The sequence below is a fragment of the Ailuropoda melanoleuca genome, chromosome 14 (assembly GCF_002007445.2).
Source record: "Ailuropoda melanoleuca isolate Jingjing chromosome 14, ASM200744v2, whole genome shotgun sequence".
NCBI lineage: Eukaryota > Metazoa > Chordata > Mammalia > Carnivora > Ursidae > Ailuropoda > Ailuropoda melanoleuca.
Window position 1 is genome coordinate 59,836,615 of NC_048231.1, and position 16,628 is coordinate 59,853,242.

The following is a 16,628-nucleotide window of genomic DNA, read 5'->3' on the forward strand; positions in this document are numbered from 1 at the left end:
TGAGAATAAACGCTAACCTAATACATGGCAGGAAAAAGTCAACATATGAAAGACCCTCAGAGGTTGGGATAATGGGCCAGATCTAACAAAACAAAATACAACAGGTTAAATGCGAGATTATAAGCCTCACTGAACTGAATCAGAAGAGAGAGAATCCAGGTTCTACCACCTACGCAGGTGGGTAACCTTTTGAGGATACTTTAGCACAAAACTGCAGAAAGGGTATACAAACTCTGAAATGAGGTGGACCTGGGTTCACATGCTGGGTCTGAGACTTATCAGTCATATTGGATAAGTCAGTTAACTTTTCTGAACCTTAGTTACCATATCTACAAAGTATGATACTGTAATTTCCCACTTCCTTTTTACAGGAAAGCTGTGAAAAGGAAGTAATATATGTAAAGATGTAAACCAATGCCAGAAAATAGTATTTAATTGATAGTGCTCTTCTTTTAAAAAGAAGGAGCAGGCTAAATGGTATAAGGTAAAATGTCATATTGTGTCACTGCTCTGATTAAAACCTGCCTCATCTCCGCATTTCACTGGAACACAAGCCAAAGTCTTTTAAATGATCTAATTGTCCCCCTCCCCCATTACCTGTCAGTTCTGTTTTTATATTATACTCTAATTACCCTCGCTTCCTCAAGGTTCCTCAGCCTACCTACCTTAGGTTCTTTGCTCTGGCTCTTCCATTTGCTTGGAATGCTCATTCCCAGATATCACTTAGCTAGCACTCTCATTTCCTTCAAGTCTTTGCTGAAGTTTTACTTTCTCATCAAGTGGTCAAAGCACAAAAATATTACTGGTTGTTCCTTATTGGGCTCACTGTGACTATAACCTTGAATTCAGAGTCTTTCCTATCCTCTACTTGTAGATATGTTGTTTAGATAAAAATAGTAGGTTGTCGAAGAAAAAAATACAGAAAAATGGAGAGGGCAGGATTGTCCTATTGTCAGACCACACCTGGAATACGGAGTTCTTTTTTTTTTTTTTTTTTAAGAGAAAGACAGGACATGTGTGCTCGAGTGCGTTTGTGGTGAGGAGGGCCTGGGTAGAAGCAGTGGTGGAAACTCCAGGTGCGAATCCTACTTATAGTCAGTTATTAGTCTCATGGTCTCTACTATGGATTACACATTGAGTGCTTCTCAGGACCGTCCTGGGACTCTGGCTGCCGGGGTTTAGATCCTGCATCTGTTACTTATTTTTTAGTAAGTGACTTAACTTCTGTATCTTCATTTTCTCCTTTGTAAAATGAGAGTGATATTAGTAGCATATACAGTTGTGATAATTAAATCGATGCGTGTAGCACTTCGTTCCTGGCAATATAAACCTGGAACAAATGTTGGTAGTAATCAGTGTCAGTGTTATCCATCACCCTGTATTGATCATTTGCCAAGTCATGTTGATTTTACTACCATAGTATTTAACACTGACCCCTTCCTTTCCATAGCTGTTTTCAGCAGTCTAGTTCAAACCTACAGAAACTCTTGCCTGGACCTAAGTAGGCACTGCCGAATTGATTCCTTGCTTCCTTTCTTTCTGTTCTAGTCCGTGTTGCAGTCTTGCTACTCGATTGTCACATTACTTCCACGCTCTAAAACCTTAATTAACTGTTTTCCGATTGCTTTCTAAATTATGCACCACTTAATCAAGGCTCTTGTTCATGTAGTTCCAGCTTGCCCTTCTCTAACACCAGGGCAGAGTATTGGATGCCTTCACTCTGCTCATTTTCTCTGCCATTTGAAGTTCTTTTCATTTCACCTCAAAGTACCCCCAACTGCACCTGGTACTTCCCTTCGCACAATAGTATTCCCCACTTGGTACTCTAATCATTTGAATACTTCTCTAATCTTTGTCTTTAGATTTAGAGCCTTAAATACAAGGAATCACATCTCTTATAGCTCCATACCTGTGTTCTTTTGTAAGTCCATACTAGAGATGTTTTAATAAATATTTGTTGCATTAATTTTCTTTCATTTGTCATTATTTTCCTCTAGGAATGATCAACAGCACCAAGCGGCTGATCTTGACTCTGAGGAAAATGTTATTCCAGATTCACCAATAACAGCCTTTTCATTTTCTGGCATTAATCGGCTACGAAGGAAGGAGAACCTCCATGTCCGATACATAGAACAAACACATGGTAAACTGGAGCAGTCCATGTGTACAAACGGTGAGGATTGGAGTTGTATTCTAGTTATCTGTTTTTGTATAAAAAACTATTCTGCTGTGGTGAGTTTTTCTGTTCTTCCATCTAGTGGAAGGAAAACAGCGATTGTTGGGGAGCTTAGGTCGCAACTGTAAGTTTAACTACCATTAGTGAGGTGACTGGGAAGGCGTTTCTGCCTGTCCTTATGTAGAGGCATGCATTACTTATCTGAATATGTAAACGCCCAGCAGTTTATAAATGTACTGTATAGGTTTTTCTCCTTTTATTTAAAAAATATTCCTATGTCTATATCTGAATGGGATTAGAAGGAAAGGGGAAAGGAACTTAATGTTAATTTTCACCTACTGTGTGCCGGGTAATACGCTGAGTGATTCAAGTGTGTTATTACTATATTTTAATTCTTCTGACAAGCTGGGGTGGTAGCTGTCAATATCTTCATTTGATAATGAAGAAAGGTTTGCTCTTTGGAGGGGGTAATCACTGACTCAGGGTCACCTGTCAAGTAAGTAGGGTCAGAATTCAAGTACAGGTCAGGTCAGAATGAGTCAATTCAAGTACAGATCACCCTGGAGCTAAACTTTTGTACTTTCCATGTCTTACCCACAGCTACTCCTACCAGTAGCTTTAACTGGCTGTTTTTGTTATAATGTGTAGCAATTGGTGGTAACCAAGAAATGGCTTTATAAAGTATCTACTTTGTGGTTTATCAGTGGCATATTTCTAATTCCAGGCCTATTTACCATTTCTGCTAAATACTTTGGAATCTGTCTTTGCATATAGCCCTGAAATGTATCATGCGTTTTGATACAATGATTATTTAATATTGATCTGAGGTAAATGGTAAAGACTTCCGTTTTAACCTGAATTGTTTGTAACAAGGAAAGCATTTGGAGGAAAGGGGTGTAATATTTCTAGAGATAATTTCATAATACAAATAAACTGTGGACAGTAGCTATGCCTTTAAAATAATAAGTAGATCTTATTCTTCGGTATTGGAAAATTGGCACCATTTTTTTCCCCATTTTATATGAGCTTGCGTCACCATCTAGTGGTATACAAAAGAACTGTTAAAAATCTTACATGTAATTAGGAACTAAAGTTAAAATGTGAGATCTTGAATCTAAAATGAACATTCATTGGCCTTTTAGTCTACTATCTGACAGAATTACTACAGATAAACATCTACGTATTAGATCATGTTTAAATCCATCTGTAAGAATACCTAAAAAAACAAATCACAGCAGTTTTCTTTATTAGGAAAGTCTTTTTTAATATCTTGTATAAGTGCTTCTGGTTTATTTCTTCATCATATGAGAATGACCTATAACTGTTTTAAAACTTAATTTGTCTATTTTAATCTTTCTCTGATCATTTTTACTTGGAATCTAAAATTTCGGTTATAAAATATAAGATCGTTTTTGAGCCATGCAAATTATTTTAAAACTTATTTAATGACTATTTGGTCTTCTTCCCTTTCTAACTACCCTTGCTTGTTTTAGTTTATAGTACGTTATAATATTATTTTCTAGTTATAATTAAAAGCTTATTTCCCTTTACTTTGTCCTTCTTTTGGTTTTCTTTAAATTAAATCCTTAAACATTGGAATGGTTTCTAAAAAAGCATGTTTCAGGATTTCCTTCCAGAAAATAAAAACTCTAAAAACGAAGATTTTAGAGATATATGATGTGGTATTCATTTTAAATGAACCTACTGATTTTGCAACAAACACACAAGGAAAAGATGTGTTAAAATATTAGAACTCTAGGATACTTAGGTCAGAAGAAGCTTATCTATTCTAGTCCTTTGTCTCCCACAGTCCTAACTTCCGGCTTTGTTTCTTAGTGAAACCAAAAGAATAAACTTTTTATTGGAATATGAAAATTTTATCAGTAAAATAATATTTATAATGCATTTAAAGGCAAGTTTGTATTGGCTTATAATATATTTGGGTATTTTGTATCACAGTGGTTTATTTATGTGTAATCTCTTTTCTCCCCTTAGAATTGAGAAAAGTTCCAAAGTCTTCAACTCATCCACAACATAAACCTAATGAAAGTGAAATTCTGGTGGCTGACACTTGTGATCAAAGTCAATCCCCAGTGGCTAGTAAGCAACATACTGAGATTTACTTTATAAGTTTAAAATTTGTGGTTACTGGTGGGCAAGAGTGGCCAACAGTCTGAATTAGACAGTATTTTCCATATGATTTTGTTTGTATTATTGGTTGAATAGCAGTTTTTTTCATATTGGAAAGTCATGTTATCCTATTAATTCATATTAATATCCCTATCCATATTAATACAAATTGCTGATAATTTTAAGTAAACTGGCTTTCCTGTGCTTTATTCATTCATCCAACAAATACTTGAGTGCCTATTATATACCAAGCACTGAACAAAACAAAGCCCTTAACCTCATACAGTGTACAAACTAGTTGAGGGAGAAAGAAAATAAATACATATCAGGTAGAAGCAAGTGTTCTAAAGAATAAAGCTGGGTAAGAAGAGATATTAGAGGGTGCCTGGGTGGCTCAGTCAGTTAAGTGTCTGCCTTCTGCTCGGGTTGTGATCCCAGAGTCCTGGGATCGAGCCCTGCATTGGGCTCCCTTCTCAGTAGGGAGTCTGTTTCTCCCTCCACCCTTCCCCCCTGCTTGTGATCTCTCACTCTCTCTCAAATAAATAAAATCTTAAAAAAAAGAAAAGATATTAGAAAGCTTCACTTTAGAAACTGACACTTGAGGAGAGATGTAGGGAAACAAGGGAGTCATGTGGATATAAGGGAAGGAACACCCCAAGTAGAGAAGTCAGAACACAAAGGCTTTGGGACCAGGGTGTTGTTTGGGTCTTTATGAGGAACATTAAGGAATCCTCTGTGTCTGGGGCAGAGTGAATGAAGGGGAGATTGGTTTGGGCAACTCTGTTCTTTAGAGCTGCTGTTTACTAAGAGGGAAGAGACTAGGAGCGTCAGGTTTACAGAGTGGGGGTGGGGATAAGGGTGGCTAGAAATCAGAAGTTTGGTTTTGAAAATATTCTGAGATGCTAGATAGACATTCAGGTAAGATTTTGAATGGGTAATTGGATGTGAGTTTAGAAAGGTCTAAGAAATATGAATGGAAATTGTTAGCATGTAGGTGGTATTAAAGCCAGAAAACTAGGTGAGATTACCAAGCAAGTGAATGTAGATAGAGAAGTTTAAGTACTTAGCTCTGGGGTGTTTCATTTATATAAAGTAGTGATTCTCAGCTATTTTTCTTACCCCCCCCCACCCTAGCCTTTTTAGCCTTTTTTCCCTAGCCACTTTTCCATGGAATTTCAATACTACAGCTATACTGTATGAGTGTATGTGTATAAGTATATGTATAACATAAAAGGATTCTTTTGCCTTCAGAACCATTTTTCACCTCCTTAAAGGTGATATTACAGCTATCTAGATGGTGATTTAGAGGATGTGAAAATGAGGAGGAACCAACAAAGTTAAGTAGCCAGAGAAGGAGCTGCCAGTGAGATAGAAGAACTGAGATAGGGGTGCCTGGGTGGCTCAGTCAGTTAAGTGTCCAACTCTTGATTTCGGCTCAGGTCGTGATCTTGGGGTCTTGGGATCAAGCCCCGCATCAGGCTCTACTCAGCACCAGATCTCTCTCCTTCTCCCTCTCCGTCTCCCTCTGCTCCCTCTCTCTCTCTCTGTCTCAAATAAATAAATATATCTTTTTTAAAAAAAGAACTGAGATAAAGTGGTGTCCTTTAAGCCATGTGGAGAGAGGAGGGAGTGGTTAACTGTGGCAGACAGTGCTAATAGGTCAGGGAAGATGAAGACTGAAAATTGACCTTTGGATTTGGTCACATGCAGATCATTGACTGTTAAAACTCGTAACATGGGGGCGCCTGGGTGGCTCAGTCATTAAGCGTCTGCCTTTGGCTCAGGGCGTGATCCCAGAGTCCTGGGATCGAGCCCCACATCAGGCTCATCCACTGGGAGCCTGCTTCTTCCTCTCCCACTCCCCCTGCCTGTTCCCTCTCTCGCTGGCTGTCTCTCTCTGTCAAATAAATAAATAAAATCTTTAAAAAAAAAAAAAAAAACAACTCGTAACATGAATTGTTAAAGTGTAATGGTATTCAGCTAGGCTGTTGCATGTTAAGAGCAGCTAGCAGAGTAAGCAGAGAGAGCACTTGTCAACGGGTCCTTCAAGGTGTTTTATGGTGAAGGGGACAGGAGAATGGGATAGTAGCTAGAAAATGGGTCAAGTGAGGATGTTAAAAGATGGGATATTATAGCATATGCAGCATATTTTTTAAAATTTATTTGAGAGAGAGCAAGCTGTGGGGAGGGGGAAGGAGCTGAGGGAGAGGGACAAGCAGACTCTGCTTAGCAAGGGGCCAGACACAGGGCTGGATACCAGGACTCTGAGATCATGACCTGAAGAGGCAAACAGTCAACCAAGCCACCCAGGTGCCCCTGTGGAGCATATTTTTATGTTGGTGGAATGGTCAAGTACAGAGAAAGAAATGAATAATTCTAAGGAAAGAGGTAATAGTGGTTACATCTGTGAAACCGTGAGAGAAGATGAGATCCAGAGCCCAGTTGAAAGGGTTGGTCAAGGTTTATCACATTCATTTAATGTGAGTACAAAACTTATTCTCTAAAAGCTAACAAGTCATTTCATATTAGTGTGTGTTTGTGTGAGTATGTGTATGGACAGACAGACTGGCAAAGGGTGCTGGGGACATAACACGGAGTGTGGCAGATCCTTTCTTGTCTACACTCTGGAGCCCATTCTTGTCTGCTGCTACCAGGACTTTGCTCCCTCAGTTGTCCTCTTTCCTTATATCTCCAGCTTCTCTGCAGGTTTGTTCTTTTCAATATATGCATATGTTATCTTCCATCTTTTAAAAATAACTTCTCTCTTAATTGTCTCCATTCTTAGCTACAGCTTCTCTTCAAAGCTGAAAAAGTGGTCCGTGTTCAGTAGCTCTTCTGTACTGTCTCCCATTCATTCCAGTTGAATCCAGTAGGGGAGGGATTCTACTCTTCACCTCTCTACACCCCTGCAAGAAAAAGAGGGAGTGAGAGAGATCCCTCACTGGCCTATCTGGGCTTATGTCCTACTATAGTTACATCTCTTGCATTTGATTTCCAGCCATTAAAACACCTGTAGTTCCCTAAACATGCAGTTTTGTTTCACGTATCTGAACCTTTGCACATACTAGAGTCCTTCCCTCTGTCCCTGTGCCCAGGTGACCTGCCCAGATCCTCTTGCTCTCAAGGGGTCAGCTTAGGCGCCACTTGCTATAGCTTTCCCTGATAACCCCAGGTAGATTTAGGAGTCCTTCCTGTATGTTTAAATCACTCCTATGTACCTTTAATGTTTATCACATTTTATTGCAGTTGTTTTTTTACCTTTCTGTTTCACCTGTATCAGCTCTTAAACTCCTTGAGGACAAGAACCTTTTTCTTTTCATCTAGTGCCTAGCACAATGCCTAGAACATAGTATGTGCCCCATAAATACTTGTTGATTTGTTGAAACTCTGTACACATAAAACTTCGTAAAATACTTCAACACAGGTGATTTCTATATAATATGTTAGCCTAAATCTTGAAAATTATGCAGTGCTGAAAATCTCTCCCACAAAGTATGTTTTCATGGAAGATACTATAAATATGGTTTTATATTCATGCCACAAGAAATCCATCGCAATTATATATGATTTTGGGTTTTTTCAGTGGCAATAAGAAAAATAATCTGCCCATTGCATTCCATTCATTTAGGAAAAATAGAAAATATTAGCTGAAAAAATTTGGCAAATGCAAATGCTAGATACCTGCAATTGCCATTTATAATAGATATTTTGGACTTTTTTGCACAAAATTTTAAAATTGTCCGGTGCCATCTATAAAGTGGTTCTTTGAGCCTCTTTTCCTTTTTTGTATTTTTCAATACATCTCATTTGTACAGTTGTATAATTGTGGATTTTTTTTTCTTACTTAGAAACACATGGAACAAGCAGTTGTCCTACTGATAAGTCATCTTTTAACTTAGCTACAGTTGTTGCTGAAACACTTGGATTTAGTATTCAAGTAGAATCTGTAAGTAATTGTTTAGTTTGATGATAATATGAATTAATTGGTGTCCTTTTAGGTTGGTTTTTAGAGAATTGAGCAAGAGAAAAATTATTTTATCCAAGGATCATGGGATAAAGGCCTAGAACAAAATTGGGTTAGAAAGGCCCATTTATGTTATCTACCCCAGTGCCCCCAAAACCTGGAGTCTTTAGAATTCTTCATATTATAGATTGTGGGTTGAGTCAAAATTTAGGGAAGTAATGTCTCAGAGGGTTTGGCCAACCCTTCCCCGCTTCCTCTCTCCTCCTTACCCCTACCTTGTTCCATCTAACTGAAGACTTAAACCTTAAGGTTGGTGTCAGAATTTATTGGAATTTTTCAATATCCTTTAAACTGGGGTTTGTTTGGAAAACAGGCTGAATTCTTGGGACTGTTGTAGATGCTTTAGTTTTTTTGTCCATACAAGTGCAATCTGATTCTTAGGGATTGGTGAGAAATTGATCCCATGAATTTCTTTTCAGTCTTTTAGTACTTCCTTACATCAGGCACATGCACTTTTTTTCCTTAAGTGATCCCTAAAAATAGAAAACTAACTTTTCAATTTAAAGTTTTATTTTGATACAGCTTTAAAATAGTATTCCTTTGCTTTAGTCAGTAATTTATATTTGCTCTTATAAAATTGTCTTACCGTTAAATTTTAAAAATTGAATTGATTTTTCATTTCGTTTGTATTTTTGTTGTTGTTCTTTGTAGTTTTAAATCACTCTTCAGGTGGTAGTGGGTAGTTTTTAACCTTCGAACTTTAAACATGTTTTAATGGTTTCTAATTCCCTCCGACCCATAAACCTGACAAGTAAGTAATTTATACACCAAATATATTAAGGGAGCTGATCTCTAAAGACATGCTGCTCAAGGTGTGATCCAGCATCTGTGTCACCTGAAAGTTTTGTTAGAGACAGAGAATCTCAGACCCCCACTCCAGACCTACTACAAGAGAACTTGTGTTTTCACAAGATCCCCGGTTGACTTGAATGCATACTGAAGTTTGAGAAGCACCGCTCTCTAAAGGATTCTTTTAAATTCATTTCCTATCAGCATAAATAATTATCTTTATTCCTTTTGCCTCATCTTAATGTGGTTTGGAATTGGAGTTGATAAGAGTTTTACATACCAGTAATAGAATGTACTTATGTAAAATAGTAAAATATTGATGGCTTTCTCTCTTTAAACCTAAAAGTACTTCATATTTGTTTTTGTGGTGAAATGCACATAACATAAAATTAACCATTTTAAAGTCTGTAGTTCAGTGGCATTTAATACATTCGCAGTGTTATGCAGCAACCACCTCTCTGGTTCCAAAGCATTCTCATCACCCCAAAATAAAACCTGTACCCATTAAACATTCAGTCCTCATGCCTCACTACCCACAGCCCCTGGCAACCACCAGCCTGCTTTTTGTCCTTAAGGATTTACCTATTCTGGGTAATTCATGTAAATGGAATCCTACATTATGTGGCTTTTGAGTCTGGCTTCTTTCACTTAGTCTATTTTGGGGGTTCATCCACATCACAGCATGTATCAACATTTCATTCCTCTTTAAGAATGAATAATCTTCCATTGTATCTATGAACTTTATATTTTATTATTGAAGGAACTCCAGGGTCCCATGAGCCCTCTTGGTGATGAACTCTATCAATGTATAGAAGATCACAAGAAACCACCTTTTGAGGAGTCTGTAAGAAACAATGAAGATAGTTTAAGGTAATTTGGGGCACTTTGGTAAAAAACTTACAGCCTATTGGTGAGATTTCATTACAGTGAGTTCTATATAATCAAACTGTTCTGTCAGCATATGGTTTGTCATTCTGGTTGTATTTATTTATTTTTAAGTAGGCTCCATGCCCAAGGTGGGGCTTAAACTCAGGACCCTGAGATCGAGAGTTGTGTGCTCTTCTAACTGAGCCAGCCAGGAACCTGTATTAATTTTTATTTTAAAAAATATTTTCCCCATGAGGTGCCTGGGTGGCGAAGTTGGTTAAGTGTCCTACTCTTGATTTCAGCTCAGGTCATGATCTCCAGGTCATGGGATTGAGCCACAAGTTGGGCCCCGTGCTCAGAGGGGAGTCTGCTGGAGATTCTGTCTCTCTCTCTCCCTCTCAAATAAATAAATAAATCTTTAAAAAGTAAATTTTTTCCCCCACTTTATGATGAATTGAGGGCTTTTTGCATTATTATAGAGAGATGGATATTATTTTTTAGGTTCTTTCTGTACTTCTATCAGGCATTATTTAAGAGTTTCCAGCCTTGTTCCTCTGCCTCTATAAAGACCCAGTCATCCCTTCTGTGTTTGTATTTCCAAAAACTAGATGTCATATAAAATGCATCTATAACCTTCGATAAATTTTCAAGATTGTGTAGCATCTCATTTACTAATTTCAAAACATCCACTAATAATACCTATATTTATGTATTGTTTTGCTTTTTAAAAGTGCTTTTGGTTTTAGATGCACATATCATATTTACTTTGTCATCAAAGTAATTCATTAAAGTAGGTTTTATTACTCCTATTTTTTAGTCAACAAAACGCAGCTCCACAGAGGTTAAATGCCTTATTTAACACCACATAGCTATTAATTACCAGAGCCAGAGCTCTTACCCATTCCACATCTTCAAACGTAAACCTTATACTCTTTCCACTGTCACAGCTGTCTGCTCTGTTACAGGCAGGCTGGGTCTTAAGTCACGTTAAATTCTGTAGTAAAAGGATTTTGTTTCTTGAAGATACTTAAGACAAGATTTCATATCAACAAAAGAATTTGGGTCTCCAGTGGAATTTATTAAAATATGATTTTCTTATATAGTGAAGTTGTTTAAATTACTTAGGAAAAATATTTATGGATAGGAATATCAAGGTATCAAGCTAGATTTACTGTATCATTTTCCTCCGCTTTTTGTCAACCAAATGAAGAAAAGCTGACAACTCTACCCAATTTCAAATGTTGGTTAATCATCTGAGTCTAATACATGGCAAAGACCCTTACTATTAATAATTCTATATTAGTGTAAGTTTTCTCATATGTTTGTCTTATAATTTTTACCCTATTTCTTTAGTAGGAAGAAAGGTTTACCACTCCTTATTTTTTTTAGATTTTCAGATTCTAAGTCAAAGACTCCTCCTCAAGAAGAATTGACTGCTCGGGTCTCTTCTCCTGTATTTGGAGCTACCGCTAATGTGAAACGTAGTTTAGGTTTGAATACAAGTTTGTCCCCTTCTCTCTTAGAGACTGGGAAAAAAAACCTTCTGAAAACAGCACCCTTCAACAACACTTCTACTTCTAGATCAGAGAAAACTCGATCCAAATCTGAAGATAGTGCCCTTTCCACACATCATAATCTTGGGTCTGAAGTGAACAAGATCATTAGCCAGTCATCTTCAAGTAAGCAGATGCTTATCAATAAAAATATAAGTGAATCCAGAAATGAACAGGATAGTTTTGATCACATTAAAGATGCTGTCACTGATAAAGATAGACATGCAATGCCCCTGAAATCACTGGGAGGCAGAACATCCAAAAGGAAGAAAATTGAGGAAGAAAGTGAAGATGAAGTAAGCTGCCCCCAAGCCTCTTTTGATAAAGAAAACGCCTTTCCTTTTTTACTGGATAGTCATTCTTCCATGAATGGAGACTATGTGATGGATAAACCTCTAGATCTGTCTGATCGATTTTCGGCTCTTCAGCGTCAAGAGAAAAGCCAAGGAAGTGAGACCTCTAAAATCAGATTTAGGCAAGTAACTCTCTATGAGGCCTTGAAGCCTATTCCAAAGGGCTCTTCCTCAAGCCGCAAGGCCTTGAGCGGGGACTGTGTGTTAACCAGAGATTCCCCAGAGGAGCCCTGTTTACAGGAGTGCATCCTCCAGTCCTTGGGTAAATCGTCTCCAGATAATAAAACACCATTACAAATCAAGGAAGAAAATCCCATCTTTAAAATCCCTCTACGTCCACATGAAAGTTTGGAGACTGAGAATCTTTTCGATGATGTGAAGGTTTGTGTTAAGTGTTCAAGTATTTTTATTAAAATGGTTGTTCGTGATTTCATCTAGATGCTAATAATTCTTTCTGTTTTAGGGAGCTGATTCTCATGAGCCAGTAAAAATAGCCAGGTCAGTCCGTGGGGCATGTGAACTTACATCCGTTCTTCAGTTAAATCCATGTAGAGTTGCTAAAACAAAACCTATACAAAACAGTCAAGGTATGTTTACTATAATTGGTATTTCCAAAAAAGAAAATAGTATTTACACTCTTTTTTAATGATCTTGAGTGTTATACAATATAAGTTCTTTGGATATATTGAATTGTTTTAGGAAAAACATGTCTTCCTGTATATTTCTGTGATTACCAGATGATCCTCACTGGTTTCATTTTACATGTGATTTTCCTGCTCTCGTGCTTTTTGAAAAAATGAATTGAGGTCTTTAATACCTACTTTTATAGGTGATTTCCTGGATTTACCTATTTTATGTAATTTCTTATTTTCTCTATAAAAGCTCTACAAATTTTAAACTACGTGGAATTTTAAAATACATAAAGTAAAATTTTCATCATCCAAACCTTGTTCCTCACCCCACAGGTAGCCTGTCCCTTTTCTTTGCATTCACATGTATATGTATAAACATATGCATATATACATTTATGTGGGTTTTTTAACTTCTTGTTTGAAAACGTTTTTTACTCTTAATTAATAAGTATGGTAATCTTTTCATAATTTTGCTGTGTTTTAAATGAGTCTTTGTGATTTTTGGCCACTAATATTTCTGTACTTCCTATGTAGTATTTTTTTCTTTTATTCTTTATTGCGAAGTTTTTCCTTCATTCTGGGTTTATTTTCCTTTTTTCTCGAAGCATGTTCTTTAGTTGTTCTTCCAGCAAGAGTTTCAGTCTCTGTATGAAAACACTTTTTTCACTCTCATTTCCAGTTTTGTTTTTTTTTTACATTTTTGGGTTTGGGCTTTTTTCCTCGTGGTTGCTCTAGGGATTATAGTAAACCTACTCAACCTTTCACAATCAGAGTTAGTGTTGTGCCACTTTGTGTTCTGTGATTGCTTTATGTAGTTGTCATACATGTCCACATACATCGAAAACTCCTCCAAACGGTGTTATAATTTTAACCTTTTAAAAACAATTTTTGATATAAACATTCATTAAAGTGTACAAATCATTTGTTTTGTATATTCACAGAGTTGTGCAACTGTCACTATAGTCTAAGTTTAGAACATTTTTATCACCTCAAAAGAATAGTACCCATTAAGTTAATATCCAAAATATGTGAAGAACTTACACAACTCAATACCGAAAACACAAATAATTCAATTTAAAAATGGACAGAGGACCTGAACAGACATTTTTTCAAAGAAGGCATATGGATTGCAAACAGACACATGAAAAATGTTCCACATTACTAATCATCAGGGAAATACAATTTAAAACCACAATGAGATACCACTTTACGTATGTCAGAATGGCTGAGAGCAAAACACAAGAAATAACAAGTGTTGACAAAGATGTAGAGAAAAAGGAAGCCTTGTACACTATTGGTGGGAATGCAGATTGGTACAGCTACTGTGGAAAACCGTGTAGAGGTTCCTCAAAAAATTAAAAATAGAATTTACCATATGATCCAATGGGTGGTAGGTATTTACCTAAAGCAAAGGAAAATACTAACTCAAAGAGATAGATGCACCCCAGTGTTTATACAGCATTATTTACAATAGCTAAGATATGAAAGCAACCCAAGTGTCCATAGATAAATGAATGGATAAAAAAAAATGGATGTGGTTATGTATATATAGTAGAATATTACTCAGCCATAAAAAAGAATGAAATCTTACCATTTTGTAACAACATGGATGGACCTAGAGGGTATAATGATAAGTGAAATAAGTCAGATAAAGACAGCCTATGATTTCACTTACGTGTGGGATTTAAGAAGCAAATAAACGGAAGAGGCAAAACCAAAGCAGACTCTTAAATACAAAGAACAAACTAATGGTTGTGGGTGGGGGGGTAGGAATGAGTGAAGTAGATAAAGGGGATTAAGAGTATACTTTCTTGATGAGCACTGAGGAGGTATAAAATTGTTGAATCATATTGCACATCTGAAAGTAATATAACACTGTATGTTAATTATACTTGAGTAAAAAAAATTTTTTTTCTAACTAAAGAACAAAACCCATTAGCAATCATTCTGCATTCCTCTCCCTTCTTCCCCAGTCCTAGGCAACCACTAATCTACCCTTTGTTTAGATTTGCCTATTCTGGTGTTTTCATATAAATGGAATCATATATGATCTTTTGTGACTTATTTTACTTTCACCTTTTTCAGTATTATAAATAATGCTGCTATGAACATTGATGTACAATTTTTTTTAAGATTTTTATTTATTTATTTATTTGACAGAGATAGAGACAGCCAGCGAGAGAGGGAACGCAAGCAGGGGGAGTGGGAGAGGAAGAAGCAGGCTCATAGCAGAGGAGCCTGATGTGGGGCTCAATCCCATAACACCGGGATCACGCCCTGAGCCGAAGGCAGACGCTTAACTGCTGTGCCACCCAGGCGCCCCTGATGTACAATTTTATGTAGATGTATGTTTTCCTTTTTCTTGAGTTATATATAGGAGTAGAATTGTTGGATTGTATGCTAACTTCTTTAACCTTTTGAGGAACTATGTGTTTTCCAAAGTGTCTGTGTCATTTCCCATTCCCACCAGCAGCGCATGAGGTTCCCATTTCTCCACATTCTCACCAATACTTATTATTATCTGTCTTTTTGATTCTGGCCATCCTATTGGGTGTGAAGTGTTATCTCGTTGTGGTTTTGTTTTGCCTTTCCCTGATGTTTAATGCTGTTGAACATCTTATCGTGGGCTTATTGGCCATTTGTACATATTCTTTGAAGGACGGTCTATTCAGATTCTTTGCTCATTTTCATTTGGGGTACTTGTCTTATTATTGAGTTGTGAGAGTTCTTCATATATCCTAGATACAACCCCTTTAACAGATACGTGATTTGCAAATCTTTTTTCCCATTCTGTGGATCCCATAATGTTTTAAAGTGATAAGAATGTTTAAAATCCATTTTTAATTGTCTTTTTTTCTCCTTATTGAAGATGTATCCTTTGAAAATAACCAGTGGAGCATAGATCCAGGGGCAGACCTTTCTCAATATAAAATGGATATTACTGTAATAGATACAAAGGTAAGTTAGAAAGTAAAACCAAGGCCCATGTGGTTATTCTAGTTGTTAGTTACCCTCCTCCCCCAACTCACTCTGTAACCTTAAGATAATCACATACCTCTTAAACCTGATTTATTTATTCAGAAAACTAAGAAATAAAAATGCTTATTCTTCTAACTTTATGATATTTTTGAAAGGGCGATAATAACTTCTGACTTTAAAGGCCTTTACTGGGACACCTAGGGGGCTCGGTCAATTAAGCATCTGACTCTTGATTTCAGCTCAGGTCATGATTGGGGTCGTGAGATTGAGCCCCATGTTGGGCTGCGCACTGGGCGTGGAGCCTACTTAAGATTCTTTCTCTCTCTCCCTCCCTCTGCCCCTTCTTTCTCTCTCCCTCTCAAAAAAAAAATTTTTTTTAAAAAGGCCTTTGCTGAAAAATATTATTATAGTTTTAAAATAATGAAAAATGCTAGTTACAATTTTTAATAATTTTATATATACATTTTTTTTAAGATTTTATTTATTTGAGAGAGCATGAGTGGGAAGAGGGTCAGAGAGACAAGCAGACTTCTCGCTGAGCAGGGAGCCTGACATAGGGCTCAATCCCAGGACTCTGGTATCATAACCTGAGCTGAAGGCAGACACTTAACTGACTGAGCATGCAGGTACCCCTTAATAATTTTATATTTTGTCAAAATAAGACATCATAGGGGGCGCCTAGGTGGCTCAGTCGTTAAGTGTCTGCCTTGGGCTCAGTGCGTGATCCCAGGGTCCTGGAATCGAGCCCCGCATCTGGCTCCCTGCTCCACTAGGAGCCTGCTTCTTCCTCTCCCACTCCCCCTGCTTGTGTTCCCTCTCTTGCTGGCTGTCTCTCTGTCAAATAAATAAAATCTTAATTAAAAAAATGCATCATAATGCCTTGATTAACTTTTAAAATAATGTTACCATCAAGAAAAAAATTTATTTTCCTAGTTGGCTATTTTTTAAATACTGTATATTTCTTTAAAAATTAAAATTCCAGGGAGCCTGGGTGGCTCAGTCAGTTAAATGTCCGACTCTAGATTTTGGCTCTGGTCATGATCTCAGGGTCGTGAGATCGAGCCCCACATCCAGCACAGAGCCTGCTTAAGATTCTCTGTCTTCCGGGGCGCCTGGGTGGCACAG

General features: G+C 37.1%; 1 protein-coding gene across 13 annotated transcripts in view; it reads left to right on the forward strand.

Annotated features, from left to right (window-relative positions):
• RBBP8 (RB binding protein 8, endonuclease) overlaps window positions 1-16,628 on the forward strand; it is a 111,236-nt gene that overhangs the window by 74,807 nt on the left and 19,801 nt on the right. For all 13 annotated transcript variants that reach the window (XM_019796416.2, XM_034642703.1, XM_002912655.4 and 10 more), the window contains 7 exons: window positions 1,998-2,173; window positions 4,172-4,276; window positions 8,155-8,252; window positions 9,880-9,989; window positions 11,376-12,273; window positions 12,356-12,479; window positions 15,394-15,482. In XM_019796416.2, the coding sequence (XP_019651975.1) occupies window positions 1,998-2,173; window positions 4,172-4,276; window positions 8,155-8,252; window positions 9,880-9,989; window positions 11,376-12,273; window positions 12,356-12,479; window positions 15,394-15,482 (1,600 nt within the window). The remainder of the gene's footprint in view (window positions 1-1,997; window positions 2,174-4,171; window positions 4,277-8,154; window positions 8,253-9,879; window positions 9,990-11,375; window positions 12,274-12,355; window positions 12,480-15,393; window positions 15,483-16,628) is intronic.